The following is a 27,876-nucleotide window of genomic DNA, read 5'->3' on the forward strand; positions in this document are numbered from 1 at the left end:
GGGGGCGAGCTTGGGTGGCTAGCCTGAAGCATCCACGCTGCTATTTGTCGTGTGCTGGCTCTGGTGAAGCTAGAGCGCGTCTGTCTACCTGTCTGTCTACCCTTAGATACCAAGGTGACAGGTAGGTGGGAACAGAAGCAGGGATCCCACTTAGAGGGAGGACAGCCTTGTGGTTAAGGCACTGGCCTAGGGCCCAGGTGCTCTGGGTTCTAGTGTCAGTGCTCCTGCCTTGGGTCTATCACGTTATCTCCCTGTGCCTCAATTCCCATCTGTGAAATGGGGATGACAATAAAGCTCTTCAGGGCAGGGCAATGCCTGTTAGCATGTGCAGTGCCTAGCACAGTGGGACCTTGATCTCAGTGGAGGCCTGTAAGTGCTACTTCAGTACAGGTAATAATGGCTCCCATTCCCTGCCTGTAACTCGTAGGACGCATGTAGCAGCTCACACTGAACTGAATTCCCAGGGGTAGGGGATCTCCACCCCATGTTGTTACAGGTAGATCCTGATAGGGATATCCTGCAGGGAGACTTGAATGAACTTGTGAATTGGAGTATCAGAAATAGGATGAAATTTAATAGTGAAAAGTGTAAGGTGATGCATTTGGGGATGACTAATAACAATTTTAGTTACAAGATGGGGACGCATTGGTTAGAAGTAACGGAAGAGGAGAAGGACCTAGGGGTCCTTGTAGACCGCAGGATGACTATGAGTCGACAATGTGACGTGGCGGTGAAAAAAGCCAATGCTGTCTTGGGATGCATTAGGCGAGGTATATCTAGTAGGGATAAGGAGGTCCTGCTTCCGTTGTACAAGGCGCTGGTGAGACCTCATTTGGAGTACTGTGTGCAGTTCTGGTCTCCCATGTTTATAAAAGATGAACTCAAACTGGAACAGGTGCAGAGAAGGGCCACTAGGATGATCAGAGGAATGGAAAACCTGTCGTATGAAAGGAGACTAGAGGAGCTTGGGTTGTTTAGTCTGACAAAGCGAAGGCTGAGAGGGGATATGATTGCTATCTTTAAATATATTAGAGGGATTAATACAAGGGAGGGAGAAGAATTATTCCAGCTTAGTACTAACGTAGATACGAGAACGAATGGATATAAACTGGCCGTGGGGAAGTTCAGGCTTGAAATTAGACGAAGGTTTCTGACCGTCAGAGGGGTGAAATATTGGAACGGCCTTCCGAGGGAAACGGTGGGGGCGAGGGACCTGTCTGGTTTTAAGATTAAGTTAGATAAGTTTATGGAGGGAATGGTTTAATGGTAAAACATAGTAGTCAAGGAAAACCAAGCAATGGTAGGTAAATAGCATAATGGCTAAAAGGGGTCAGGATGGAGACTCTTGCCTATATGCTCGGGGTCTTACTGATCGCCATATTTGGGGTCGGGAAGGAATTTTCCTCCAGGGCAGATTGGCTGAGCCTCTGGAGGTTTTTCGCCTTCCTCCGCAGCATGGGGCAGGGATCTCTAGCAGGAGGGTCTCTGCGGATTGAAGTCACTAATAACAGGATTGGGGACTTCAGCAGCAGAGTCCAGGGAAGGGGTAGGGACGGTTTTATGGCCTGCAGCATGCAGGGGGTCAGACCAGATGATCATAATGGTCCCTTCTGACCTTAAAGTCTATGAGATCCGGAATGGTTCCCTGCTACTGCCCACTGTTCACTTGCAGAAGGGCGGTCGGTAATTTACAGGCAAACACACAGACACAGCTGCCTCCTGATTCTCTGGGGAGCCGACACGTCTCGTTGGCACTGGCAGAGAGGAGAGAAGGAAGCATTGAGAGACGTTCATCCTACACTGCGAAGCTGACGCGGTTCAGGCATGGCTGATTAGTGCTGATATTTAGCAGAGCTAAAGCATTGTGTCTCTTGTCCTGTCCCATGCTAAGCCAATCCATGTTAGGACCTAGCTGGCCCCCAGACATTTAAGAGCCTTGCTTTACCTCACAGACTAGTTTTGAAAGATCTGGGGAGCTGCAGGGTCCTGCTAGGGCATCGGCAGCTGTGTCTCTGGTAGTGCAGTCGGTCTCCAAGCGGGGATGCTTTTTGTCAGCTCTTGGCCAGTCCATGGCTCTAAGATTCCAGAGGCTAAACTAAGAGAACCAAGCACCTCTCGGATTGCTGAGCAACTGCTTCACGTCTGTCAGCTGTTCTTTGGCATCAGTCCAACCACGATCAAATTTCCAGATGATGCAAAATCAGGGGATGGGAGCAAACGTGCAGGTGGCCGGAACCCAAACTAAAGTGATCTGGAGAGATCAGAGCAGAAGGGTCTGCAGGCAGTGAGGGGACACTTGATCCTAGTAAGAATAAAGTCCTTCAATCAGGGAGGAGCTCACTGGGCCATTAATACTGATTTTCAATAAGTCTTGGAGCACTGGGGAAGTTCTGGGGGAATGCAAGAAAGCTAATGTTGGACCAATATTTAAAAAGGGTAAATGAGATGACCTGGGTAATTATAGGCCTGTCAGCCTGACATCAGTCCTGGGAAAGAATGGAGCAGCTGATATGGGACTCAATTAATAAAGAATGAAAGGAGGGTAATGTAATTAATGCCCATCAAATAAATGGGTGTATGGACAATAGATTTTAAACTAACTTGATATCTTTTTTTTTTATGAGATTACAAATTTGATTGATAAAGGTAATATAGTGTTAGGCGTTTGACATGGTACTTCATGACATTTTGATTGAAAATTAGAGTGCTATAAAATGAACTTGGCCCACATTAAATGGATTAATAGTTGGCTAGCTGCTAGGTCTCAAAATGTAATTGTAAATGGGGACTCATCGAACGGGTGTGTTCCTACTGGAAGCCCGCAGGTATTGGTTCTTGGCCCTATGCGATTTAAGATTTTTATCGATGACCTAGAAGAAAACATAAAATCATCACTGATAAAATTGCAGATGACCCACAAATTGGAGGCATGGTACATAATGAAGAGGACAGGTCACTCATACAGAGATATCTGGATTACTTGGTAAACTGGGCACAAGCAAACAATCTGCATTTTAGTAAAGCTAAATGTAAATGTCTCCATTTAGAAAGAAAGCATGCAGGCTGTACTTCCAGGCTGAGGGAAGCAGTGACTCTGAAAAAGATTTGGGGGTCATAGTGGATAATCAACTGAACATGAGGTCCCAGTGCGATGCTGTGGCCTGAAAGACTAATGCAATCCCTGGGATGTATTACCAGGGGAATCTCGAGTAGGAGAAGAGAGGTTATTTTACTTCTGGTGCGAGCACTGCTGGAATCCTGTGTCTGGTTCTGCTGCCCACAATTCAAGAAGAATGCTACATTGGAGAGGGTGCAGAGAAGAGGCACGAGAATGATTAAAGGATTAGAAAACCTGCCCGATAGTGATAGACTCAAGGAGCCCAGTCTGTTTAGCTCAACAAAGAGAAGGTTAAGGGGTGACTTGATCACGATCTATAAGTACCTACGTGGGGAACAAATATTGAATAATGGGCCCCTCACTCTGGCAGCAGCCTAAGGTCTAACATGATCCAATGGCTGGAAGTGGAAGCTAGACAAATTCAGACCGAAAATAAGGCATGAATTTTTAACAGTAAAAGTAATTAACCATTGGAACAATTTACCCAGGGTCATGGTGGATTCTCCATCACTGACGATTTTTAAATCAATAGTGGTGGTTTTTCTAAAAGCTCTGCTCTAGGAATTATTGCGAGGCAGTTTTCTGGCCTGTGCTATCCAGGTGGCAGGCAAGGTGATCACACTGATCCTATCTGGTCTTGGAATCTGAGATAAACCCGGATACCGAATGTGAGGGATGTACCCCAGCAGCCAAACCCATCCTCTTCATGCTCTCCGGAGAGGCCTGTTGGATCTAAGCAAGGAGTTCATTTGCTGCAGGGAAAGGATTAGGGTGTGAAAAGGGGAGAGAGAGAGAGAGACTGACAGAGGAAAGAAAAACAACCAGAGGAAAACACCTGTAGTTTCCCCGCAGCAGCGTGGGAGGGCGGTTGCTGAGTTGCTGCTGTCCTCGTTAATTTCGCCCTCTGGGTGCCTGGAGCGGCCCTTTGCTCTCTGGGGAAGGGGCAGGTGGGTCCTGCTGCTCTTACCTGGTCATACCCATGCCAGGGACAAACAAGACTTCATCTTGTCCTGGAGGGTGAACGGAGGGAGGAAATAAGACGCCAGCTGCTGCCCAGGTGGAGGGAGAAGGGCTGGAATTGGAGCTGCCTGGGCTGAGCCGTGGCCCAGTTTGGGACTTCATCTTGTGGATGTGAATGGCCTTGGGCAATGGCTCTGAGCCAAAGCTTCTCCCACGGGTGACCAGGGCCCTGAGCATCCTCCAGCCCTCTCTCCAGCTGGCTGCTTCTAGGCAAGGAGCGACCGGCACAGCGGAGTGATCTGCTGACCAGGGCTGGCCATGGAGAGCGTCATGGTGAGTAACAGAGTTCTCTTTGGAGTAACAGCCCTGCCATGGTGAGACCCTCCTTGCTTGCCCTGTACCAGCATTGGGCCCACACGGTGCCCCGTGAGGTAATGCTCCGAGGAGGAGCAGAGAAAATTGGTAGGAAGGTTGAACAGCATGGTGCTGGCCACTTAAGACAGGGGCTGCTCCTCAGAGAGAGGGTCCTTGGCTCAGGTCTCACCCAGTCTATGGCATGTGGGTGGCACACGGAGATCACGCGCGAAGGGGCTTCTCAGCCACTGTGATCTTCAGAGCGGGTCCCTCTGCTTTCCCCACAACCCCACAGCTGGCTGTAGAGCTCCGTGAAGGGCTCCATGGAGCGGCCAGTGACCTATGAACCGGAGCAGGAGAACCCTGGGGCGAAGAGTTGGTAAAAGCTGATGGTGTGTTCAGAGCTGCGCAGGGAGGGCACGCAGGAGAGTTGGGAAAGCATTGGAAAGCACAAAGCAATCTGTCAGACTGGGCATGAGGGGAATGCAGTTGGCTGGGCAGCCAGGATCACCTCTCCTCCCCATTATATCCTGGGTTCCCCTGCCCTACTCTCCCACCTTCCCCGGGGATTCATTTAAAGAAGCACGCTTGGGCATTTAAAAGATGGAGTGGGGCAAGAGAGAGGCATGGATGATTCCGGGATGGGCGATGGTTTCTGCACCAAGTCTGAGACTGCACGGGACCAAGCCATCATTGGAGTTGCAGCAGGCGTGGTCTGGCCCCTCAAATCCCTGGCTTGAATCATATCACAGCTGGCTCAGCCCTGTTGGGGGAGGGATAGCTCAGTGGTTTGAGCATTGGCCTGCTAAACCCAGGGTTGTGAGTTCAACCCTTGAGGGGGCCACTTAGGGATCTGGGGTGAAAATCTGTCTGGGGATTGGTCCTGCTTTGAGCAGGGGGTTGAACTAGATGACCTCCTGAGGTCCCTTCCAACCCTGATATTCTATGATTCATCCTTCCAAGGGGCTGCAGAGATACTGACTTCCAGGCAGTGTGTGGCTGGTTCCGCCTGGGTTTTAAGGACCTAAGGGGAGGGAGGTACAGTCCGTTGATCTGGGAGCTAGGAACTCCTGCCTTCTAATCCCATCTCTGCTGCTAAATCATTTGCCTCTCTTGCACCTCAATCTCCACATCTCTAAAATGGGGCCAATGAACTAATGTCCAGGCCTGGGGTGAATTTTAAGGATTTGATATTGGTAACATGCTTTGAATTCATGCTTGTAAGTGGTGGGGATTTGCTCGGGAACCCTTATCCAAAATATCCCCCACCTCCTAATGCACACAGTTGTACTGTGCTCTGCTCAGCTGCTTCCCTCCACCCCAGAGGTGGCTGCGTTTTAGTGGTGCTGTATGTTACACATCGAGGTGCTTTGGAGTCCATCTGGACAGGAGCATCTAGAAATATAAAATGAATATGTTGTCCTGTGTATTTAGTTACTGTTAATAACCCAACCTCAGAGGTGAAAATATTAATCGGTCACACTCGAAAGAAGCGGAGGACACTGCAGAAGTTCTGGGGTTAACAGGAAAGCTACTTCTCTCTCTCTCTCTCTGTTTGTGCAACAGGTAATGATGCAACAGCTTAGCCATCTGAGCAGCTGCCCCCTTGAACATGGGACATTCTTTTTGCAATCCCAGACTGTACCGCTGTCCTTCCCCACAGACCTGCTTCTATGTCATTTGCAAGTGACTGAGATCAGGTATACTGAGGTTCTGGACGGTGAGAAGTCTATGGAGGGCTGGTCTGATGAGATGGCTCATGTGCCACTATAGGCAATCTTGACAGGTTTCAGAGTAGCAGCCGTGTTAGTCTGTATCCGCAAAAAGAACAGGAGTACTTGTGGCACCTTAGAGACTAACAAATTTATTGGAGCATAAGCTTTCGTGGACTACAGCCCACTTCTTCGGATGCATACAGAGTGGAATAAATATTGTAGGCAATCTGTGACTGCTAGTAGCAAATGTCCCCAGTGGTCGCTGATGGGATGCTATACAGGGAGGGCTCTGAGTTACTACAGAGAATTCTTTCCCTGGTGTCTGGCTGGTGAGTCTTGCCCATATGCTCAGGGTCTAACTGATCCCCCTATTTGGGGTCAGGAAGGAATCTCCCCCAGGTCAGATTGGCAGAGACCCTGGAGGGGGTTTCACCTTCCTCTGCAGCGTGGGGCATGGGTCACTTGCTGGTTTGAATTAGTGTAAATGGTGGATTGTCTGTAACTAAGCCAGAGGTTCGGGGTCTATTCCAGGAGCGGGTGGGCGAGGTTCTGTGGCCTGTGATGTGCAGGAGGTCAGACTAGATGATCATGCTGGTTCCTTCTGGCCTTAAAGGCTGCGTTAATTACAGTGATCTCCCCATGCCACATTTCTGTGTAGTGTTACTATAGCCCATTTAGATCTCTGACATTCGCTGAGTTTAATTCCCCCCTTTTTACAGATGGGAAAACTGAGGCACAGAGCAGGGCCGTGACTTGCCCCACAACACCTAGTGAGTCAATTGCAGAGCCGGGAACTGAACCTAGCTCTCCTGACTTCTCCGATCTCTGAGATCACTTAGCCAATGTGACAGGCTGAATTATTCTCCAGCCAGAGCTCCTTTGCAACTAGTTCCTTGCAAATGGTCGAGTACCAAGCTGAGTTGGTTGGTTCCAAGTGGGTGCTGAAGTCACATGGCATTGTTTCTCTTGCCTGATTGAATGAGCATCACTCTCACCATCAGGTGCCTGGTGCAGATAGTCCCGTGGAATTCACTCCTTCACCTCTTCTGTTCCTTGTATGTATTTTTAGAATGTGAGCACGACAGGGATTTAGATATGAACCAAATCATACAGCCTGCTCCCATCCTGCCAGCAGGGTTTGAACCTCAGAATACCAGTGCCACAGCACAGCCCCCCTACCACTTGAGCTAAAGGAGTGACTCCATTTGCTGGCAGTGGTAGTAGGTTGTTATCTTTCAGGTGAACCAGCCTCTAGAGGGGCTGTACCCAACTCTGCCACTGTGAATGCTCTCTGAACTGTTCTCCCCACCGCAGGCTGTTGCTGTATCTGGCAGGGCCCTTCTGAGCAGCTGTTCCTGAGCCCGGCACCCAGCCCCCACCTTGTTTTTTGTTCTTTAAAGAGCATCACTGGCTGGTTTCCAGCCCCATTTGGCGCTAATGCAGTCGAGGTGCTGTGAAATATCCAAGCTGTGAATTCAATCAGGCATGCTTAATGAAGCCTGGGGAGCTAATTAGCCAGCAGGTAATTAGTCAGTGCCACCACGTTTCTCCCCAGGCAGTGTGCGTTATGTTAAGCAGGGAGCCTGGAAGGGGAGGATGAATGGAAAGAGGGGTTCCCAGCCAGCAGCAGGTCTCTCTCATCCCCCCTTCCAACATACTTCTGCTTCCCGCCACTGCTGCTGCTGCTGCTCGGTGGCTAGAGTGGCAGCGAGGAGCCGAGGGGGCGAGGCTGGGTCTGAAAAGAGCTGCTGGATCCAAAATGAGAGAGCGCGGTGGGTGAGGAGGTGGCCTGGGACGGCCTGGCTAGCTGGGGGAATTTCAGATCCCTGACTCGGGTTCTGATATCTTGTGTGCAAGGCCCTGGACAGGGGTTTGCCTCGGCTGCAGACTCCGGGGGCAAGACCTCGTGCACGTCCCTTAATCTCTCTCCCCATCTGTAAAGGGGAAGAATAAAACTTCAGCTTCCTCTCTCTGTCTTGTCCCTTTAAGCTGTAAACTCTTGGATGCAGGGACTGGCTGTGGGTATGTATAGCACCGGGGGGGAGGGGGGATCTCACCGGGGGCCTCTTGGCACTGAGGTAAAAAACAACAACAATCCAATGGTGGCAAGGGCTGACGGTATGGGGGACAGAAGGGAAAGTTCAAGCCAGCCCAGTCTCCCCCCGCCCTCCTAAATGGGAAAGAACCAGTGGGCGCCAGAAGCTCCAGCCTGTATCCTTGAGCCGAATTCATGGTTGGGTCGCTCCAACCAAGTGACAGCCACAGGGAGGGGCTGGGTTCTGCTCTCCGGTACGTCCCTGGAGTAATTCCACAGACCTCAATGGAGCGACTTTGGCTTCGCTCCAGCATAACTGAGAGCCAGATACATCCAGGTTACCTCGGTTTGCGAGTTCTCCAGGCATAGCCGCCCTGCAGACCTCAGGATGCTACTAGCTACTCCTAGGAGGGACGAGATCTGATGGCTAAATCGGGACTGAGATTCAGGACGTCTGGGCTCCTCTCTGGGAGGAAAAGTGCTCTATTGGCTAGAGCAGGAGGTGGAATTCAGAACACCTGGGTGCAGCTGGCCACACTCCAGGGATTTGGGTTCACCGGGGATTTGGGGTTTTGTTCCAATTTGGAAAGAAAGCAAATTTCCTGAAATTTCCTGGCAAACTGGAGAGCCCTAAAAATGCCATTTCCAAACCCCCCCACTACGGCGTTTGTGAAAGACACATGTGAAATTGACTGTCTGTGACTGCTATTGCCTAACACGCGTGAAACCGGGGAGAGCATCAATTTTGCTCAGCAGAAAGGAGCCTGCCATTCTCAGGCAGCCCAATCCCCAGCTCTAGCCAGGGCTCCAGCAGCTTGTGGGCTCCTTTCCAAGGAGCTGGTGCTGTGAGCCTGCCAGCGGCAGAGCCCTGGCTCCAGGTGGGGGTTACATAGAGGCATGCCCACCACTGTGCCACTCTCTGCCCTTCGCAGCATCCCAGCTGGAGGGAGATAGTCAACAAGAAGCTGAAGTTCCCCAGCGAGCTCCTCGACGCCATCCAGGAGGGGGACCTGTTGCGGGTGCAGCAGCTGCTGCAGGGAAGCGACGGGATCCTGCAGCAGCAGGCCGACAGTGAGGACCGTGCGTGGCGGGAAGCCCTCAACCTGGCCATCCGCATGGGCGGTGGGGAGATCGCTGGGACCCTGCTGCGCTACGTCAAGTTCGACTTCCGCCAGATCCACGAGGCCCTGCTGGTCGCCGTGGACACCAACCAGCCCCAGGTGGTGAAGCTGCTGCTGGACCGGCTGGACCAGGAAAAGAGCATCAAGATGGACATCAAGTCCTTCTCCTTGGCCTTCTTCGACCGCTCCATTGACAACGCCCGCTTCGCCCCCGGCGTGACGCCGCTCACCCTGGCCTGCGAGAAGGACCTCTACGAGATCGTGGACATGCTGGTGCAGAAAGGCCACGCCATCCCCCGGCCCCACAAGATCTCCTGCACCTGCCTGGAGTGCAGCAACGGCCGCAAGTACGACCTGCTCAAGTTTTCCCTCTTCCGCATCAACACCTACAAGGGCATCGCCAGCCGGGCCTACCTCTCCATCGCCAGTGAGGATGCCATGCTGACCGCCTTCAAGCTCAGCCGGGAGCTGCAGCGCCTCTCCTGCAAGGAGCCGGAGTTCAAGGTGAGGCTCTCTGCGGTCTCCATGCCGAGGCTGGGGTCTCGGTTCCACTCTCCGTCCATCCTTGTTCTGCGGGTAGCCGTGGTTCTGTGCTCAGAATACAGGGTTCCATCTCCCCTGGGGTGACGGGTCTGCAGGACTCAGGGAACGAAGAGAGGCAGGTGCAACATGCTAGATTTCAGTGGAGTTACACCTGCTTCTACCAGCTCTGAATTTGGACCCTGGGGGTTTAACACAGTCATCGTCCCTCCCCAGTGTGAGCCAGGGAGAGGGGAAGGGGGAGAACGAATTTTGCCTCCCCCGTAGGTGTGCAGGACTCCGCTGCGGCGCCTCCTGCTGGTCATCTCGGGAATTAGCTGTTCCAGCCTCTGGAGCACCCTCTGCAGGCCGGTGTCCCGCTGCCGCTGGCCCCCATGTCCCTCCCAGGACCTGGTGCCCCTTTACCCTGGGGCTGCCCTCTGGCAATACCGCCACCAGTCTTTATGGGTCTCCCCTCTCTGGGAAATCCCCAACCCTCTATCTCCACCTTGCCTTAGTCTGGGCTACTGCCAGTCATCACCAAGCCCCTGGTCCCTGGGGCAGACTACAGTGTAAAAGCCACTCATCATAGGCAAGGGGGTTCGAACCTGCTGCCTTCCTCTGCCTCCCAGTGTCTCTATGGGACCTTGGACCAGGCCCTGCAGCCTGGGGAGTTGCCAACCTGGAGCTCCCCTGTTCCTCTGGCTCTCCCCAGCCCTGCCTCACTCCCAGTACCCTTTCTGCAGGCAGCCAGGCCCTGCTCTCTCCCAGCCTGGAGAGAGACTCCTCTTGGGCCTCCGGCTCACAGCCTTTTTATACAGGCCAGCTGGGCCTAATTGGGGTGTGGCCCAGCTGCGGCTGCTTCCCCAATTAGCCCAGTTTTTCCCCTGCCACAGCTCTCTCCCAGGGCTGTTTTAAGCCCTTCAGGGCAGGAGCGGGGTAACCACCCCGGTACACCCCTGATTCCACTCCAGGGAGATGTTCAAACATGTGCATCCTGGAACCCAAGGGAGCCGAATCCTCTATTGAACCTGGCTGAGATATTTGCCGCTCTCCCACCCTGCAGCAGGGAGTTCCATGGGTTAATTGTACATATGTAAATTTGCAGCCCTCTCATTCTGAGCACCCCTTGTTGCCCTGTTATGAGAGGGGCCCCACAGAAATGGCCCCTCTTGACTACGGTCATACAGTCATAGAAATGTAGGCCTGGAAGGGAGTTTGAGAGGTCAGCAAGTCCAACCCCCTGCACAAATAAAGGAGGCAAAGCCGTGACTGACTAGAGACAAAGAGCACAAGGAAAACCCTTGCAGCAGTAGAAGGTGATGGGGCCTGTGCTCAGGTACTGTCCCCTTGCCCCACCCGCCTGTCCCCCTCCTGCAGCCAGAGTACCTCAGCCTGGAGCTCCTGAGTCAGGAGTTTGCCTTTGAGCTGCTGGGGATGTGCCGTAACCAGAGCGAGGTGACTGCCGTGCTGAACGACCTGGGGGACAGCGAGGAGGAGGAGGAGCAGCTGGACAGCCAGGCCTTCGAGGAGGGCATCCCCAACCTCGCTCGGCTCCGGCTGGCCGTCAACTACAACCAGAAGAAGGTGAGTCCAGGGAGGAGACTGGGAGGCTTTGGCGTCCCTAGGCGGCGCTCAGCACTGAGCCAATACCTCAGCATAAGACTAGGGGGTGCCACAGGCACGGTCTTTCAGATGAGATGTCACTAACAATCCCTGGGAGTCAGGGTGTGCACCCCGGAGTCCTGGTTCCAGGGTGCACCATTCCTCTCTAAATTCCCCCTCGGATATCACTTGGATGTGGGATCATCCTTCACCCCATGCCCATAGCCCTTGTGCAGTGCAGCTATGCAGCGGCTAAACCATGTGCCACCCAAGAGGTGGCTGCATGTCACTGGTAGGTCAGGGCTCCTTAGAAACAGAGTGCCTGTGTACGGCTTTGGGACCTTTTGGGCTGAAAGGGCTGGGGCAACAGAAAGCTACCGGTGGCTATAAATATTTTTGTTCCGAACCGCCTGACCTCCTCCCCTCTTGTCCTTCTGGATCAGTTTGTTGCCCATCCCATCTGCCAACAAGTGCTCTCGTCCATCTGGTGCGGGAACCTGTCGGGCTGGCGCGGGAGCAACACGCTCTGGAAGTTCTTTGTCTCCTGTTCCATCTTCCTGACCATGCCCCTCCTGTGCCTGGTGTACTGGATTGCCCCGAAGTCACGGGTGAGCAGCCTGCCAGGCCACGATGGGACCCAACAAGGGGGCAGATTCTCCCACATCTGCTACTGCAGGGTTCTTGCACCTCCTTCTGGTGCAGCTGGTGCTGGGCCCTCAGAGACCGGAGACTAGCTAGAGAGACCTCGGGTCTCATCCGAGCTGGCAATCCCTACGTGCCCATGGAAACTTGATTGCAATTCTGCTGATTTCTCTCCCTAGAACTGAGCCAACAGTGTGGGGGTGGGAATTATCCACCCATATCCCATGAATTTGAACTCCACCATATCTTTGCCCCTTCTGAGTTCATTCTCCATTGTTCCAGCACTTCAGATTTGCTGCTGCTGCAAATGCTCACGTAGGGGTAGTTTTATGCTTAAATATTCCCCCTTGCTCAACTGTATGTTGCATATTGGGCCCCAATCTGCTCGGGGAGATCCTTGCACAACACACTGGCTAAGAGTGTGTCATGGCCTCCACTAGCGTCTGCTTCACTGTAGGGTAACAGCCTACTATTGCTGTCTGCTAATAGAGTCCCTCTGTTAGCTCTACGTGGTGGTGCTGATGACCCAAGGAGAGGGGGTCACTGCGTCTGTGCAGCCCCCCTCAGTGAGTTCAATGGGTCCCTGTGCAGGCCAGGATGAGCATGGGGCTGTGGGTCTCTGCCCTCCGGAGGGGGAATTGGCAGCTGTGGGACTCTTTGCAGCCCTAAGGCGTGCCGCTGCCTGTGTACAGAATATCAGGGTTGGAAGGGACCTCAGGAGGTCATCTAGTCCAACCTCCTGCTCAAAGCAGGACCAATCCCCAACTATTTTTTTGCCCCAGATTCCTAAATGGCCCCCTCAAGGATTGAACTCACAACCCTGGGTTTAGCAGGCCAATGCTCAAACCACTGAGCTATCCCTCCCCCCATCCATCCCTGGGCAGGTTGGCAAAATGCTGAAGATCCCAGTGATCAAGTTCCTCCTCCACTCGGCCTCGTATCTCTGGTTTCTGATCTTTCTGCTGGTGGAGTCCTTGTTCCTGGAGCACAAGCATCACATCTTCTTGGGACGCAATCAGACCGTGTGGAAGAACTCCCTGCACATGGTCTGGGTGGCCGGTAGGTCGCGGGAAGAGCTGCCAGCCAGAGTCCAGCCGTCCCTGTCGCCTGGCAGGGAGGGGCGTTGGCAGGGGACTACATAAGCACAGGATTCAAGGAGAAGCAGGTGGCTGCTGCTGTCTCAAGTAGGATGCCTAGGCCCTGTGTCAACTGTCTGCACCCCAGGGAATCCCACCCTCTGGGCACAGTCCCCACTGCCCCCCAATCCCTCTGGGCACAGCCCCCCTGCCTCCCCCAATCCCTCTGGGCACAGTCCCCCGCCTCTGAATCCCTCTGGGAACAGCCCCCCCATCTCTCTGGGCGCAGCCCCCCTGCCTCTGAATCCCTCTGGGCACAGTCCCCCCCCATCCCTCTGGGCACAGCCCCCCTGCCTCTGAATCCCTCTGGGCACAGTCCCCCCCCATCCCTCTGGGCACAGCCCCCCTGCCTCTGAATCCCTCTGGGAACAGCCCCCCCCATCTCTCTGGGCACCACCCCCTACCCCCCCCCAATCCCTCTGGGCGCAGCACCTCTGATCTCCGAATCCCTCTGGGAACAGCCCCCCCATCTCTCTGGGCACACCCCCCCGCCTTCCTAAATCCCTCTGGGCGCAGCCCCTCCACCTCTGAATCCCCTCTGGGCACAGTCTCCCCCCCCCCCCCCCCGAAATCCCAATGCGTAGCAGCGGGGGCCGGGTCGAGAGGCGTGAAGGGGGTGTTCCATCTCCAGGGCTGATTGAATTCTTGCCGCCTCTGCTGAGACGGCCAGCACGGGGCCTGGTGGCGGTTCCTAGAGGGGCATGTGCCCATCTAGAGCTGGACCGAGACTTCACTGCCCGCGCTGAAGCCAGCACAGAGGCAGAAGCTGTTAATAATCTGCAGTCCCAAATCCAGCCCCCGGAAGGGCTTTGTGTCCCTAAGTCTTCTCAGCTTCGACGTAGACAGGAGGTTTCAGGGCAGACAGACGTGGGGAGAGAAATTAGCCTCCAGCAGGCAACACTGTCTGACCATGCCGGGCCCCAGGGCTCTGGGGAAGAGAGAACAGCTGGGTGGAGCTGGCTCTTCAGGAGTGAGTTGGGTGATGGTTTTCCTGGCTCTGGTATGATGCAATAATCAATTAGCTCCGAGGGGAGCCGCACTCTCCCATTGGAATCGGCTGAGCTGAGCCCCTAGGGTCGGACTCCTCCCGTGAGCACCAGCAGCGATCGCCTGCTGCAGGCTCTGTGCTCCCGGGGTTGTTTCTGTTTAAGCCCGGTGCCCATGGGGCTGCTGGATGCAGGCGGTGGAAGGGGATCCCGAGAAGAGCAGCGATGGGGATGAAAGGGCTGGAGGCCCCGATCCGTGGGGAAGGGGTAAGAGAACTAAGGGCCGGATGCTGCATCAGTTGCAGTCAATGGTGAAACCTGCCCCATGGGGGCAAGGCTGGGTGCTGGGTCAGTCTAGGGCCTGCAGATCTCTCCAGGGTGTGAATCCCCAGGGGGCGGGGAGAGAATTTAGGGGGGCATATGGGGGTATCGGTAGGAGTCGTTGTGACTTTTTTGGCAGAAGGCCACAGCTGCTATCAGGACCCCGCTGTGCCGGGTGCTGTACGAACACCCTGCATGGGGGAGCTGATGGGGCAGAGAGGCAAGGCAGACAAGAGGGGGAAGAAGGACGGATGAAGGTATCTAAAAGGGTGTCATAAGGAGGAGGGAGAAAACTTGTTCATCTTAGCCTCTAAGGTTAGAACAAGAAGCAATGGGCTTAAACTGCAGCAAGGGAGGTCTAGGTTGGACATTAGGAAAAAGTTCCTAACTGTCAGGGTGGTTAAACACTGGAATAAATTGCCTAGGGAGGTTGTGGAATCTCCATCTCTGGAGATATTTAAGAGTAGGTTAGATAAATGTCTATCAGGGGTGGTCTAGACAGTTTTTGGACCTGCCATGAGGGCAGGGGATTGGACTTGATGACCTCTCGAGGTCCCTTCCAGTCCTAGAATCTATGAATCTATGATTCCCCCCGCCCCCCGATTTGCAGAGGGGGAAGCTCTGCCCAGAGGCTGAATCCAACCCGCCCCCTGGGGAGGTGTCAGCCCGAGGGGGCTTGGTGCTCATGCTTCGCCCCGCCCCGGCAGGCTTCTTCTGGTACGAGTGCAAGGAGGTGTGGATCGAGGGGCTGCACAGCTACCTCCTGGATTTGTGGAACTGCCTGGACATCGTCATCCTCAGCCTGTACCTGGCCTCGTTCACACTGCGGGTGCTGGTCGCCGGGAGGGGCCACCTGCACTGCCTGGACGCCCCTTCCTCGCCGGAGTGCTACTACTTCACCAGAGCCGGTGAGCAGCTGCGGTCGGGACGCCCCGGCTTTGATCTCTGCCTCCTTCCGCCCCCTCCAGCCGCTGGCCTGGCCCCGCTCCTCCCGCTCGGCGTGTCTAGTGCTACACATTCATCCCCAGAATGGGTACTGCATGGCCCCACCCTGCCCCACTGATGGGCCTCGGCCTTGCCCTGCAGAGACACCTCTCTCCGGGGGAGAGGAGCGCTCTCTGGCCTATTTGCTCCTTGGCCTCTTACCAACAAGGAGGCCTGTCAGTGCTGGCAGGGACAGTGGCTTTGTGACCTGCTTTGGATAATTTCCCCAGCCCCCCTGAGCCATCCCATCCCCTCTGCACACCCTGCTTTGAAAGATTTCCCTTTCCAGCTCACGGCTGGACCTTTTCCTCCTCCGGAGCCTTCCAGACCCCATGGAGCACGTTCAGCCGCAAGTCACCTGGATGTGAACGGATCAGTAGGTGAGAGTCTCTGACCTGTGGTAGCTGGGTGATCAGACTCTGATCTCTCTGGCCTCACAAGCTGGGAATCCGTCAATTCCCTGCCCAAGCGGAGCTCTGAGAACACATCACCTCCCCGTATTTACTGATGTTAGCAGAGAAGCAACATTAATGAAAGAAAACATGATCGTTATAATACAGGAAATTAACATACCGGCCGCTCAAATGAACCAGGAAATTCTCCCCTGCCACTATCAGGTGTCAGCGTCAGGCTGTTCTGTAGGGAGCGAATTTGCAGTGTTCTGGTTGTGGGAATCCGGCATAAAGTGGTAAGAGCCGGGCCTTGGTAGTTGTGATTGTTTCTTGTTGGCGAAGCACTGATGGAGGAGGGGGGGTTGAGGAGCCTGCCCTGGGGGCAGCGTTTGCTTTTTGGGAGCTAACTGGAGCATGGCTGTGACTCTGGAATGACAATTATAGGCACTTTTATATGGCAAGTCTGTGTCATTATCCTCATTTTACCGATGGGGAAACTGAGGCGCAGGACAGGGACTCACTCAGCAGGCCAGTGACGGAGCCAGGAATAGCCCTCAGTCCCAGTGCCCTATCCAGTAGGCCACACGACGAAGGCCCCCCCTCCCCCGCTTTCCGGCCCTGCGTCTCTGAGGTTCCTCTCCCCGTGTGCAGGACGGCACGAGTGGCAGCCCGAAGACCCCCAGTTCGTCGCCGAGGTGCTGTTTGCGGTGACCAGCATGCTGAGCTTCACCCGCCTGGCCTACATCCTCCCCGCCCATGAGTCCCTGGGCACCCTGCAGATCTCCATCGGGAAGATGATCGACGACATGATCCGGTAGGGGCTGAATCCCTTCTACCCCCCCCCCCCTTGGGGAATGAGCTGCTGGGCGGCCTGGGGGGCTGGCACCCCGTATTATCCACTGGCAGCTACCTTGCATGTTGCTCCATGTTGCCCTGGCAGGATGCCTTAGCCCCATCCCTGTGGATCCACGTCCATGGCTTGGTCTATACTTAGGTTGCCGTAGCTACATCAGAGCCAGCGTGTGAAAAAACCACCCCCCTGACCGAGACCTCTGTGCCAGCCTACCCCCAGGCACAAGTCCTGCTAGGTCCAGGGAAGAACGCTCGGGGCAGCAGTGTTCCTACGGCGAGGGAAAACCCCTTCCGTGGCTGACAGCCTCATCTCACGATGGGGTTTTGCGGGCAGAGCCGCGGTGGCGTAGGGGTCTAACTTACCTGTTCCCACTCAAGAGAGAGATCTTGGAGTCATTGTGAACAGTTCTCTGAAAACATCCGCTCAGTGTGCGGCGGCAATCAAAAACACAAACAGAATGTTGGGAATCGTTAAGAAAGGGATAGATAATAGGACAGAAAATATCATAGTATCGCTGTATAAATTAGGGCTGTCAGTCAATCACAGTTAAATCACGTGCTTAACTCAAAAAACTTAATCGTGATTAAAAAACTTAATCGTGATTAATCGCACAGTTAAACAATAGAATACCGATTGAAATTTATTAGGTTTCAGAGTAGCCGTGTTAGTCTGTATCCACAAAAAGAACAGGAGTCCTTGTGCACCTTAGAGACTAACAAATTCATTTGAGCATAAGCTTTCGTGGGCTACAGCCCACTTCATCTGATGCATAGAATGGAACATATAGTAAGATATATATACATACAGAGAACATGAAAAGGTGGAAGTACGCATACCAACTGTAAGAGGCCAATCAATTGAGATGAGCTATCATCAGCAGGAGAAAAACAAACAAACAACCCCCCCCCCACCTTTGAATCGATAATCGAGATGACCCATAGAAGGTGTGGGGATACTTAACATGGGGAAATAGATTCAATTAGTGTAATGACCCAACCATTCCCAGTCTCTGTTCAAACCTAAGTTAATTGTATCTAATTTACATATTAATTCAAGTTCAGCAGTCTCTCTTTGGAGTCTGTTTTTGAAGTTTTTTTGTTGCAAAATTGTCACCATCAAGTCTGTCACTGTGTGGTTAGAGAGGTTGAAGTGTTCTCCCACTGGTTTTTGAATGTTATGATTCCTGATGTCAGATTTGTGACCATTTATTCTTTTGCGTAGAGACTGTCCGGTTTGGCCAATGTACATGGCAGAGGGGCATTGCTGACACATGATGGCATATATCACATTGGTAGATGTGCAGGTGAACGAGCCCCTGATGGTGTGGCTGATGTGATTAGGTCCTAAGATGATGTCACTTGAATAGATATGTGGACAGAGTTGGCATCGGGCTTTGTTGCAAGGATAGGTTCCTGGGTTAGTGTTTATGTTGTATGGTGTGCGGTTGCTGGTGAGTATTTGCTTCAGGTTGGGGGGTTGTTTGTAAGCAAGGACTCGTCTGTCTCCCAAGATCTGTGAGAGTGAGGGATCATCTTTCAGGATAGGTTGTAGATCTTTGATGATGTGCTGGTATGGTTTTAATTGGGGGCTGAAGGTGACGGCTAGTGGCGTTCTATTATTTTCTTTATTGGGCCTGTCTTGTAGTAGGTGACTTCTGGGTACTCTTCTGGCTTGACAGATTGACAGAGCCAGTATCCTCACACCTTCTATGGGTCATCTCGATTATCACTTCAAAGGTTTTTGTTTTTTTTCTCTTGCTGATGATAGCTCATCTCAATTGATTGGCCTCTTAGAGTTGGTAGGGCTACTCCCACCTTTTCATGTTCTCTGTATGTATAAATATCTTCTTTCTGTGTGTTCCAGTCTATGCATCCGAAGAAGTGGGCTGTAGCCCACAAAAGATTATGCTCAAATACATTTGTTAGCCTCTAAGGTGCCACAAGTATTCCTGTTCTTTTTGAAATTTATTAAATATTTGTGAATGTTTTTCTACATTTTCAAATATATCGATTTCAGTTACAACACAGAATACAAAATGTACACTGCTCACTTTATATTATTTTTTATTACAAATATTTGCACTATAAAAAACAAAAGAAATAGTATTTTTCAATTCACCTCATACGAGTACTGTCATGCAATCTCTTTATCGTGAAAGTGCAAGTTACAAATGTAGGTTTTTTTTTGTTAAATAACTGCACTCAAAAACAAACCAAGGTAAAACTTAAGAGCCTACAAGTCCACTCAGTCCTACTTCTTGTTCAGCCAATCGCTCAGGTAAACAAGTTTGTTTACATTTGCAGAAGATAATGCTGCCCGCTTCTTTTACATTGTTTTATTTTTGAATACAGGTTTTTTTTTAACATAATTCTACATTTGTAAGTTCAACTGTTCTGATAAAGAGATTGCACTACAGTACTTGTATTAGGTGAATTGAAAAATACTATTTCTTTTGTTTATTACAGTGCAAATATTTGCAATAAAAATAAATATAAAGTGAACACTGTACACTTTGTATTCTGTGTTATAATTGAAATCAATATATTTGAAAATGTAGAAAACATCCAAAATGTTTAAATAAATGGTATTCTATTATTAAGTGCGCAATTAATAGCATGATTAATTGTGATTTATTTTTTTAATCGCATGATTAATTACAATCAATTTTTTTAATCACTTGACAGCCCTAATATAAATCCATGGTACACCCACATCTTGAATACTGCGTGCAGATGTGGTCACCCCATCTCAAAAAAAGCAATATTGGAATTGGAAATGGTTCAGAAAGGGGCAACAAAAATGATTAGGGGTATGGAACAGCTGCCGTATGAGGAGAGATTAATAAGACTGGGACTTTTCGGCTTGGAAAAAGAGGACTAGGAGGTGGGATAGGATAGCGGTCTATAAAATCATGACTGGTGTGGAGAAAGTAAATAAGGAAGTGTTATTTACTCCTTCTTATAACACAAATACTAGGGGTCACCACATGAAATTAATAGGCAACACGTTTAAAACAAATAGAAGGAAGTATTTCTTCACACAACGCAGTCAACCTTTGGAACTCCTTGCCAGAGGATGTTGTTGTTAGTATATAGGTCGGTTTGTTAGCCGGGGATAGAATTTTGGGTTTGACTTTTTGATACTCTTAAACTAAAATGTGTAAACAAGGGACAAAGACACTGTGGTGTTACTTCTGCCTAGTCAGCTGGAATTGTTAGTACAACGGGAACAGATACGAGCAGTTAAAGTGTTACTTGAGAGCACACTTTAAGATTGCCTCAACCCCTATCTCAAGACAAAGTCAAGCAACCAGTCGGGAGGGGCAAAGGGGTTTTGGGGCAGGGAGGTATAAAACACTAGAAGACCAAAGAAATGCCCACCCCTGACCACAGTACAACCTCACTCCTTACCCCTCCCATGGGATACAAAAGGGGTGGGATGAAGACCCCAGACCCAAAATGGAACATGACCCTAAGTTGCAAGGGGTGGGACTGTGGGTGTGCATTGCAGTTATAGTTGGGCCTGCTAAGAAGGAGGAGGTGGGAACAGGGGAATGGGGAACGGGAAATGAGAATGGGAATGGGGCAAATGGGAACCGGGGACACAGACAAGGTTCTCTGGCATCAGAGCTGGGAAGGAGGACACTGGGTAAATGCTCTGCGGTATCAGAGCTGGGAAGGGGGACACGGGGTAAATGCTCTGCGGTGTCGGAACTGGGAACGGAACACTGGGGAACAGGCTCTGCCGGTGTGTAGAGCTGTGGACATGTTTGCTTGGAACTAACCCCAATAAACATCACATTGCCTACACTTCGGACTTCTGGTCTTCTGCTTTCTGTCTGCGTGACAAGAACCAGGGGAGGGGGTGAAGGGAAAGCCCTCTAACAATTGTGAAGGCCCAGACTATAACAGGGTTCAAAAAAGAACTAGATAAATTTATGGAGGATAGGTCCATCAATGTCTATTAGCCAGGATGGGCAGGGAGGGTGTCCCTAGCCTCTGTTTGCTAGAAGCTGGGAATAGGTGGCAGGGGATGATCACTTGATGATGACCTGTTCTGTTCCTTCCCTCTGGGGCACCTGGCATTGGCCACTGTCAGAAGACAGGATACTGGGCTAGAATAGGGCCGTTCTTATATATGCTGGCACAGTCTCTATATAGTGTCAACGTACCAAAGGAGGAGAGGGGTAATTGGCTGGCTGAGACTGTGCCAGTGCTGGGGGGAGGCAGTGGTGGGTTTGTGCGCTAGGCCCATCTCCACTTTGAACAGGGCTTATCAGACTAGGGTCCTCCAGGTCAGGCCTCGCGACTCCCTGCCTCTCTGATCTCCTCTCTGCGCTTCCCACCCCTCCCCCCACAGGTTCATGTTCATCCTCATGATCATTCTCACTGCGTTCCTGTGCGGACTCAACAACACCTACGTTTACTACCAGGAGTCCCAGCGGCTGGGGAAGTACGTCCTTGCGCCAACCAGGGCTCTCCCAGGGCCTCCCGGCTCAGGGCAGGGCTGAGCTGGGCCCGATGCTTTGCGTAGCGATGCCTGAGGCTGAGAGAAAGGGTCAAAGGCCCCTGCCTGATCCAGGCGATCCCTGGCCTCTGGGCACGTGCCAGCGACGTGAACAGGGGTTGTAGCGTGAGCAGGGAGCCGAGGGGCAGCACTTTGGGGTGCTCTGCGGATGGAGCCTGTGGTGGAATTGGGAGGCCTGTGGGGAGAATGAAAGGAGCTGAAGACAGCGATGAGGACTCCGAGGGGATGTGATCAAGTGTTTGGGATGTCCGGGCACTTCAGGAGGGAGCGGCGTTGCGTGGGGTGCTGGTGGGGATTTAACGAGGAATAATGGGGTGAAAATATAGGTTGCATCTCAAGCAAACCTTGCTAGGGGCCCAGGTGGGTGCTGGCAGGTGCCTCCTGAAGGGTCCTGTAGGAGTCAGGACTCGCCCAGGAAGATCTAGTGGACCCACAGGCCAATCCTGCCTCACCTGGGGAGCGGCTGCTGCTGTCAGTGGGGTCAGGATCGGGGCTGTCTCGCACACTTGTTAAGGTGGGGCGCGCCCGGCTTGTAACCAGGCCCCGCTCTTTGCCGCCCCCTCTCTGTCAGCTTCAACGAGACGTTCCAGTTCCTGTTCTGGACCATGTTCGGGATGGCGGAGTACAGTGTGGTGGACATGCCCCAGTACGGCCTGGCGGAGTTCGTGGGGCGGGCGCTCTACGGGATCTTCACCATCGTCATGGTCATCGTCCTTCTCAACATGCTCATCGCCATGATCACCAACTCCTTCCAGAAAATCGAGGTGAGGGCCGCTGGGAGCCCCGCCGGAGTGCCGCTGGGCCCTAGGCCCTGCCCTGGAGCAGAGTGACCCCGTGGTGAATGGGCCTCCTCTTCCGCAGCTTCTCTTCTCCCTGGCACTCCCTGCCCTGTTAAAATAGCCAGCAATTCACTCTGCTTCCCCTAAATCTCCCTCCTTCGTCCTCCCCCAAGCCCTCATCAAAATACAATCCCTGTTGTTTGTCGTATTGCTGTGCGCTGTCGAGAGGGCTGTGGTGCCCCACCCCAGAAGTGGCTGCATTTAATCCTGTTGTGTATAGTATTGCTGTGCCCTGTCTGGTACCCCACCCCAGAAGTGGCTGCATATCTCCCTCACACATGCACTGGGGACCCTTCGTGTACAAGGGTGAAATTCACCTCTGTGCAGCAGTTCAGTACGAGACCCTCTGCTGACGACCCTGCACTGGGCACAGCTCTTGCAGGACAGCCAGTTTCCCCACTGGGCCTAGCATGTGTCCTTTGGCTTGAGAGTCCTTTCCTGTCACCGTCACCGAGTAAGCCCACTCCGGCCCAGCCCGGTTGCAGAACAATGGCTGGCGCATGCTGGGGAACGGTCCCTGGGTGCATCCTTAAGCGGATCAGGCCCCACCCACCAGCTGGGGGTGCCCAGGCGTTGCACCAGCTAGCGCCATACCCGTGATCTCGATGAGTTTCGCAGCCAGTGCCCAGGAACCGAGCCGGCTCCATCCCAGAGCCTCAGCCCCACAGCTCTCCCCGGTGATAGAATTGTCCCTCTCCCCTGCATGTGCCGATGCCGTTCAAAACCATTTCACCCGTTATATGGCACCAAAGTGCGGGGGGAGGGGGCAGGTCGTGAGACCCCAGCTGGCCATGCTCTGAGGGAATGGGGGCGACCGTGGGGTTTCTAGAGGGCGGGTGGGACAATCACAAACGGCCTCAAAGGTCTCTGATGGCCGCCCAACGCAGGAGGCGGGATTGGTCCCAGCGTAGATCACAACCTGCTTCCCCTCCCTTTGCTTTGCAGGACGATGCGGACGTGGAGTGGAAGTTCGCCCGCTCCAAACTCTACCTGTCCTACTTCAGGGAGGGCCTGACGCTGCCTGTGCCGTTTAACGTCATTCCCACACCAAAGTCTCTCTTCTACTCAGTCAGGTGATGTCAGCTCCGCAGCCCGCGCCATGCGCATTGGCAACGAGTCACCCTAGTACCTGAGCACCTCAGAGATGTTAGTCAGCTCAGCCTCACAAGCCAGGATAACCCCATTGTACGGGTGGGAAACTGAGGCACAAAGTAACTTGACCAAGGTCACACAGGGAGTCTATGTCGGAGTAGGGAATTGACTCCACATCTTTTGAGTCCTCATCCAGGGCCTTAGCCACCAGGCCATCCAGCCACTGGCCTTTCCCAGCCTGGGGATCAGCTACTTTGCAAAGCAAATCACCGGGAGGGAGGGATAGCTCAGTGGTTTGAGCATTGGCCTGCTAAACCCAGGGTTGTGAGTTCAATCCTTGAGGGGGCCATTTAGGGAATGGGGGTAAAAATCTGTCTGGGGATTGGTCCTGCTTTGAGCAGCGGGTTGGACTAGATACCTCCTGAGGTCCCTTCAAACCCTGATATTCTATGACTTCTGAGCCAAGCTGGCTGAACTGGTTTTGTTCAAATCTATTTTCAACCCAAAATACCCTTTTTTCAACTATGAAAAGTTGTGAGGAAAATATTACGGTGGGTTATTTTTTTAGAAGTTTTTCAGATTTTTTTTTTTTTTGACCAAAAAAACTCTGAAAACCAGAAAACTGAAAATGTTTTTTTTTTTTTTTTTTTGCTGACTGGCTTTTCCCTGTTTCTCTCCCTTTCCCCTCATTTCAGTGGCAAAAAGGTGGGGGAAAAGAGTGAAAAAAGTTAAAAAAATTGGAACATTTGGGAAGTTTTCATGAACCATTTCAAGTAAATAATTGTTTTTCTTCGGAAATGTTTCTCCAAACGTACCTAGCCGTTTGTCGACCAGTTCTCCTGAGGAGACCGAGACAGGTTTGGAGAAGGGAACTAATGCAGGGAATGCTGGAGTGTTCCACAAAGGAAAAGTTGCTCCCTTGGTGCAGCAGGTTAAGGAAGATGATTAATGTATTACTAGATTTGAAGGCCAGAAGGGATCATTAGATCATCTAGTCTGACTCCAGTGGGGCAGTTTCTCTTGACCTTTTTGATACCCGGGACCGGCTTGCTGCTGTGGGTCAGGGAAATCTCAGGGACTGGCGCCTGGGAACGGACTGGTCGTTGACACTGCTGTATGGCATAGGGCAGAGGCTTTAGAATCATAGAATATCAGAGTTGGAAGAGACCTCAGGAGGTCATCTAGTCCAATCCCCTGCTCAAAGCAGGACCAACCCCAACTAAATCATCCCAGCCAGGGCTTTGTCAAGCTGGGCCTTAAAAACCTCTAAGGAAGGAGATTCCACCACCTCCCTAGGTAACCCATCCCAGTGCTTCACCACCCTCCTAGTGAAATAGTGATTCCTAATACCAACCTACACCTCCCCCACTGCAACTTGAGACCATTGCACTGTTAAACATTTGGGCCTTATTGCTACTTTGATTTGACCCTGTCTGATGGGCTCTACAGAGTGTGCCGGTTCTGTCCCCACGCAGCCAGAGGGGAAAGCGTTGGTTGCATCGATAACGGAAAACACTGCTGCCACCCACTGACTCTTGCCTACGTTAGAGACACAGAGTAGGGCTGCCACCTGTCCGAGTTTTACCTGGCCAATCCAGTTTTGGGCTTCTGGGTCCGGGCGCCGTTTAGGGTTGCTAGGTGCTCGGTGGAAAGTCCGCTCCAAAAGGGGACCTGGCAACCCTAAATGGCACCGAACCAAAAGTCCGGTTACCGCAGGGTGGGGGAGGCACCAGATTGTTAACCCGTGCCAACCTTGCTCAGCTGGGGCCGCCTCCTACCTGCAGGCAGCTCCTTGAGATGATCCAGTGATTGCCTTGGATGTGGGGGCGTGGGAGAGGAGTGAGCGATGGGGCGGGGCCTTGGGGGAAGAGGCGGGGCAGGGGTGGGACCTTGGGGGAAGAGGTGGAGAAGAGGTGAGGCATCAAGGGATGAGGTGGGCAGGGCCTTGGGGGGAAGAGGCGGGGCAGGGCCTCGTGGGGGGCTGGTTACCACCAATTAGAAAGGTGGCAACCCTAATACAGAGGCAGTGGCTAAAAGGCTCCTATTTGCAGCCCAGCGCCCAGCACTCTCGCTGAGAAGATCCCTGTGGAGTGCAGCGTGTCCCCCTGGGCTCTGGCTCTCAGGGCGGGTTGGCTGCAGTGCAGCGGGGGCTAGCAGACCGTCTCAGATCTGCGGCTTGGTAGCTGTCAAGGTTAAAACTTAGGGGATAAAATCTCTTCTGAAGCGTGATGGGCCTGAACTTGAATCCCGGAACGGTTCGGATCTGAACATGGTGCCTGGGGCTCATCTCTCCATTGGGCCAGAACCAGAAACCGGCTCCAGACTCCCCCCGATTTTGCATCCCTTTGGATCTGGATTCAGATTTGAACGTAGCGTCCCCAGGGCTGGCTGTACTTGAGTGACACCCCTCTCCCCCAATAACACATGTCCTTCTGCATTCCCCAGGGGCATCGTCAGGTTCGTTTGCTGCTCCAAACCCAAGAGGCAACAGGATTACCCCCCAATTCCCACCATTGTAAGTTCCCTGACTGTCTGTCTGTCTGTCTGCAGACCGAGCCCTGGGGAAAGCTACCTTGGCAGTGAGACTGCTTTATCCTCAGGCTTATGCTCCCCTGGAGTCCGTTGCAAACAACTTCTTTTCCAGTCGTGTCCTGGGATATCTAGAGGACAGGGGCTTCCCAGAATTCCATCTGCCTGACTAGATCCTGTCTGGGTGATTTTCACCCACACGGACTGTAAAATGGCTGCATGAAGAGGGTGAGCGAGCCCCCTGGCGCCAAGTAAATGCTAAGCCGTGCTGGTACCTGGCGCCCGCATAACCCTGTTTCCCACCCTCTTCAGGCTAACGCCACCCTGGAGGACGTTGGCCTGGGCGGGGAGAGCCGCCGTTCCTATCGGCTGCAGGTCGTCAAGGCTCTGGTGCAGCGCTACATCGACACGGCCAGGCGGGAGTTTGAGGAGAGCAGGAGGAAAGGTAACCCTGGCACTGCGCAGGGTCTTGGGCACTGGTGAACCTCAGGGCCTCCTGTTCGCTGCCTGTGGCACGTCTAGCCGAGTCCGCTGTGGGCTGGGATACTCCGGTCTCATTTGGTTGCCGGGCTTAATGTCTGGCTGGTGGCCTGTGATCCACGGCAGCTCACACTGGATGCTCTAGGGTCCTTTCCGGCCTTAAATTCTGTGACTCTAACTGGCAGCTCTGGAAAGCCCCCTCCACCCTAGCAAACAAGGAGGGCCTGACTGGGACTCCATAATACAGTGGGGAGGGGAGGGGAGGGAAGGAGAAATAGAGGGAAGAAGGGGGCAGGATGAGGGTCAGGAAGAAGCAGGTGTCACACCCCGGCAAAGTGTGGTCCACATCCCCGTCTAGTGGCCATTTCCCAGAAGGATAACTGCCTACTACTGCTGCCATTCAGTGGAGTTACTCCTTTAGCTCAGGCAGTAATGGTCTGTGCTACGCTGCAGAAGGTCCATGCGGACGCCCCATGTGGTAGAAGAACAGTGGCACCTGGAAGTTGCAGCCCAATGTGCCCACGCTGCTCGCCCACCCCAAGAACCGGCTCCACACGTGGGTGTGTCTAAGGGCAGAGATGGGGATCCTTGAATCTCATGAATGCTCTTGAGCCCTAAGAGAGGTGATGGTTACCCGTGGGCTGCTGTGGGCGCAAGGCGGGCTGGCTCTCCCCATAGCCCTGCCCTCACCTGGCCGGGCCTGCGCTTTGTTTGCAGACCTGGGGAACCGTATCACCGAGCTGAACAAGTCAGTGTCGCGCCTGCACACGGAGGTGAAGCGCCTGCATCACAGCCTGCCCGCCCACCCTGCTCCCGCCAGCCCTCTGGATGGGGCCAGCGTGCTGCACAGATACATCCTGCGGGTCCAGGACAACTTCCAGAACTTCAGCCAGGCTGCGGGCAGCTCCGGGCCGGGCTCCCCCGCCCAGGTGATGGTGCATCAGGATGGGGCTGCCGGGAACGACCCCCAGCCCTACCCCAAGGCGCTCTTCCTTGGCCCCCAGCACGCGATGTCTCCTGGGGACGGCGCCGGGGAAGGAGACCAAGCAGTAGAGCCGAGTTCCCATCCAGCAGAGGAAGCCAACTCCGGCCCCAGCCTCTAGTGGCTCAGGGCGGCGTTTCCACGGCGATGCAGAGCCAAGCAATAATAGCAACGCTCGTCACGTCTAGGGCAGCCGAAGGATCCCAAAGCACGTCGTATGCTGCTCCTGCTGGCTTGTGCCCCACCCCAAGCAAGCAGGGAGCTCGCTGCCTCTCCCACACGGGGTCGGGGGCTGACGGCCCAGTCAGGCTCTCTGTCCAGGGGCAGCTGCTTTGATAGAGAGCAGTGTCTGAGTAGCGGAGCCCAGTCATTAGGCAGATGGGCTGTAGCACCAGCTGAGTTTCTTTTGCTTTGATTCAACGTTTATGTCAAGTCCTTGGGTGTTACAGACTGGGCCCCTGCAACTTAAATATAAAACCCCGGAGAAAATACGTCCAACCACTGTGCCCACCACTGACATGCTTCCCCCTCTGGGGCGCCACGAGGCAGCTGATTGACAGCGATTGTTTGATCCGAGGGCTGCCTGGGTCACGGTGGAAAGAGAGGGAGAGCAGGGGCCAGGAGATCTATTTGAAGTGTGTCTGAGCAGGGGGCTGGCCCAGTGGCACAGGACTAGCACAAGGCAC

At 53.2% G+C, this 27,876-nt stretch overlaps 1 protein-coding gene across 1 annotated transcript; it reads left to right on the top strand.

The window, feature by feature from the left end:
• Positions 1-4,396: 4,396 nt before the first annotated feature.
• LOC101930820 (short transient receptor potential channel 2-like) lies at positions 4,397-27,445 on the top strand. The gene is made up of 13 exons (XM_065584085.1): positions 4,397-4,411; positions 9,076-9,807; positions 11,203-11,409; positions 11,871-12,035; positions 12,954-13,128; positions 15,220-15,420; positions 16,540-16,702; positions 21,101-21,193; positions 21,840-22,032; positions 23,053-23,180; positions 25,645-25,714; positions 26,041-26,173; positions 26,926-27,445. The coding sequence occupies exons 1-13, from the start codon at positions 4,397-4,399 to the stop codon at positions 27,309-27,311; spliced, it is 2,661 nt and encodes an 886-aa protein (XP_065440157.1). The 3' UTR covers positions 27,312-27,445.
• Positions 27,446-27,876: the final 431 nt, after the last annotated feature.

Source organism: Chrysemys picta, chromosome 1 (genome assembly GCF_011386835.1).
Source record: "Chrysemys picta bellii isolate R12L10 chromosome 1, ASM1138683v2, whole genome shotgun sequence".
In the NCBI taxonomy this organism is placed as follows: Eukaryota; Metazoa; Chordata; order Testudines; family Emydidae; genus Chrysemys; species Chrysemys picta.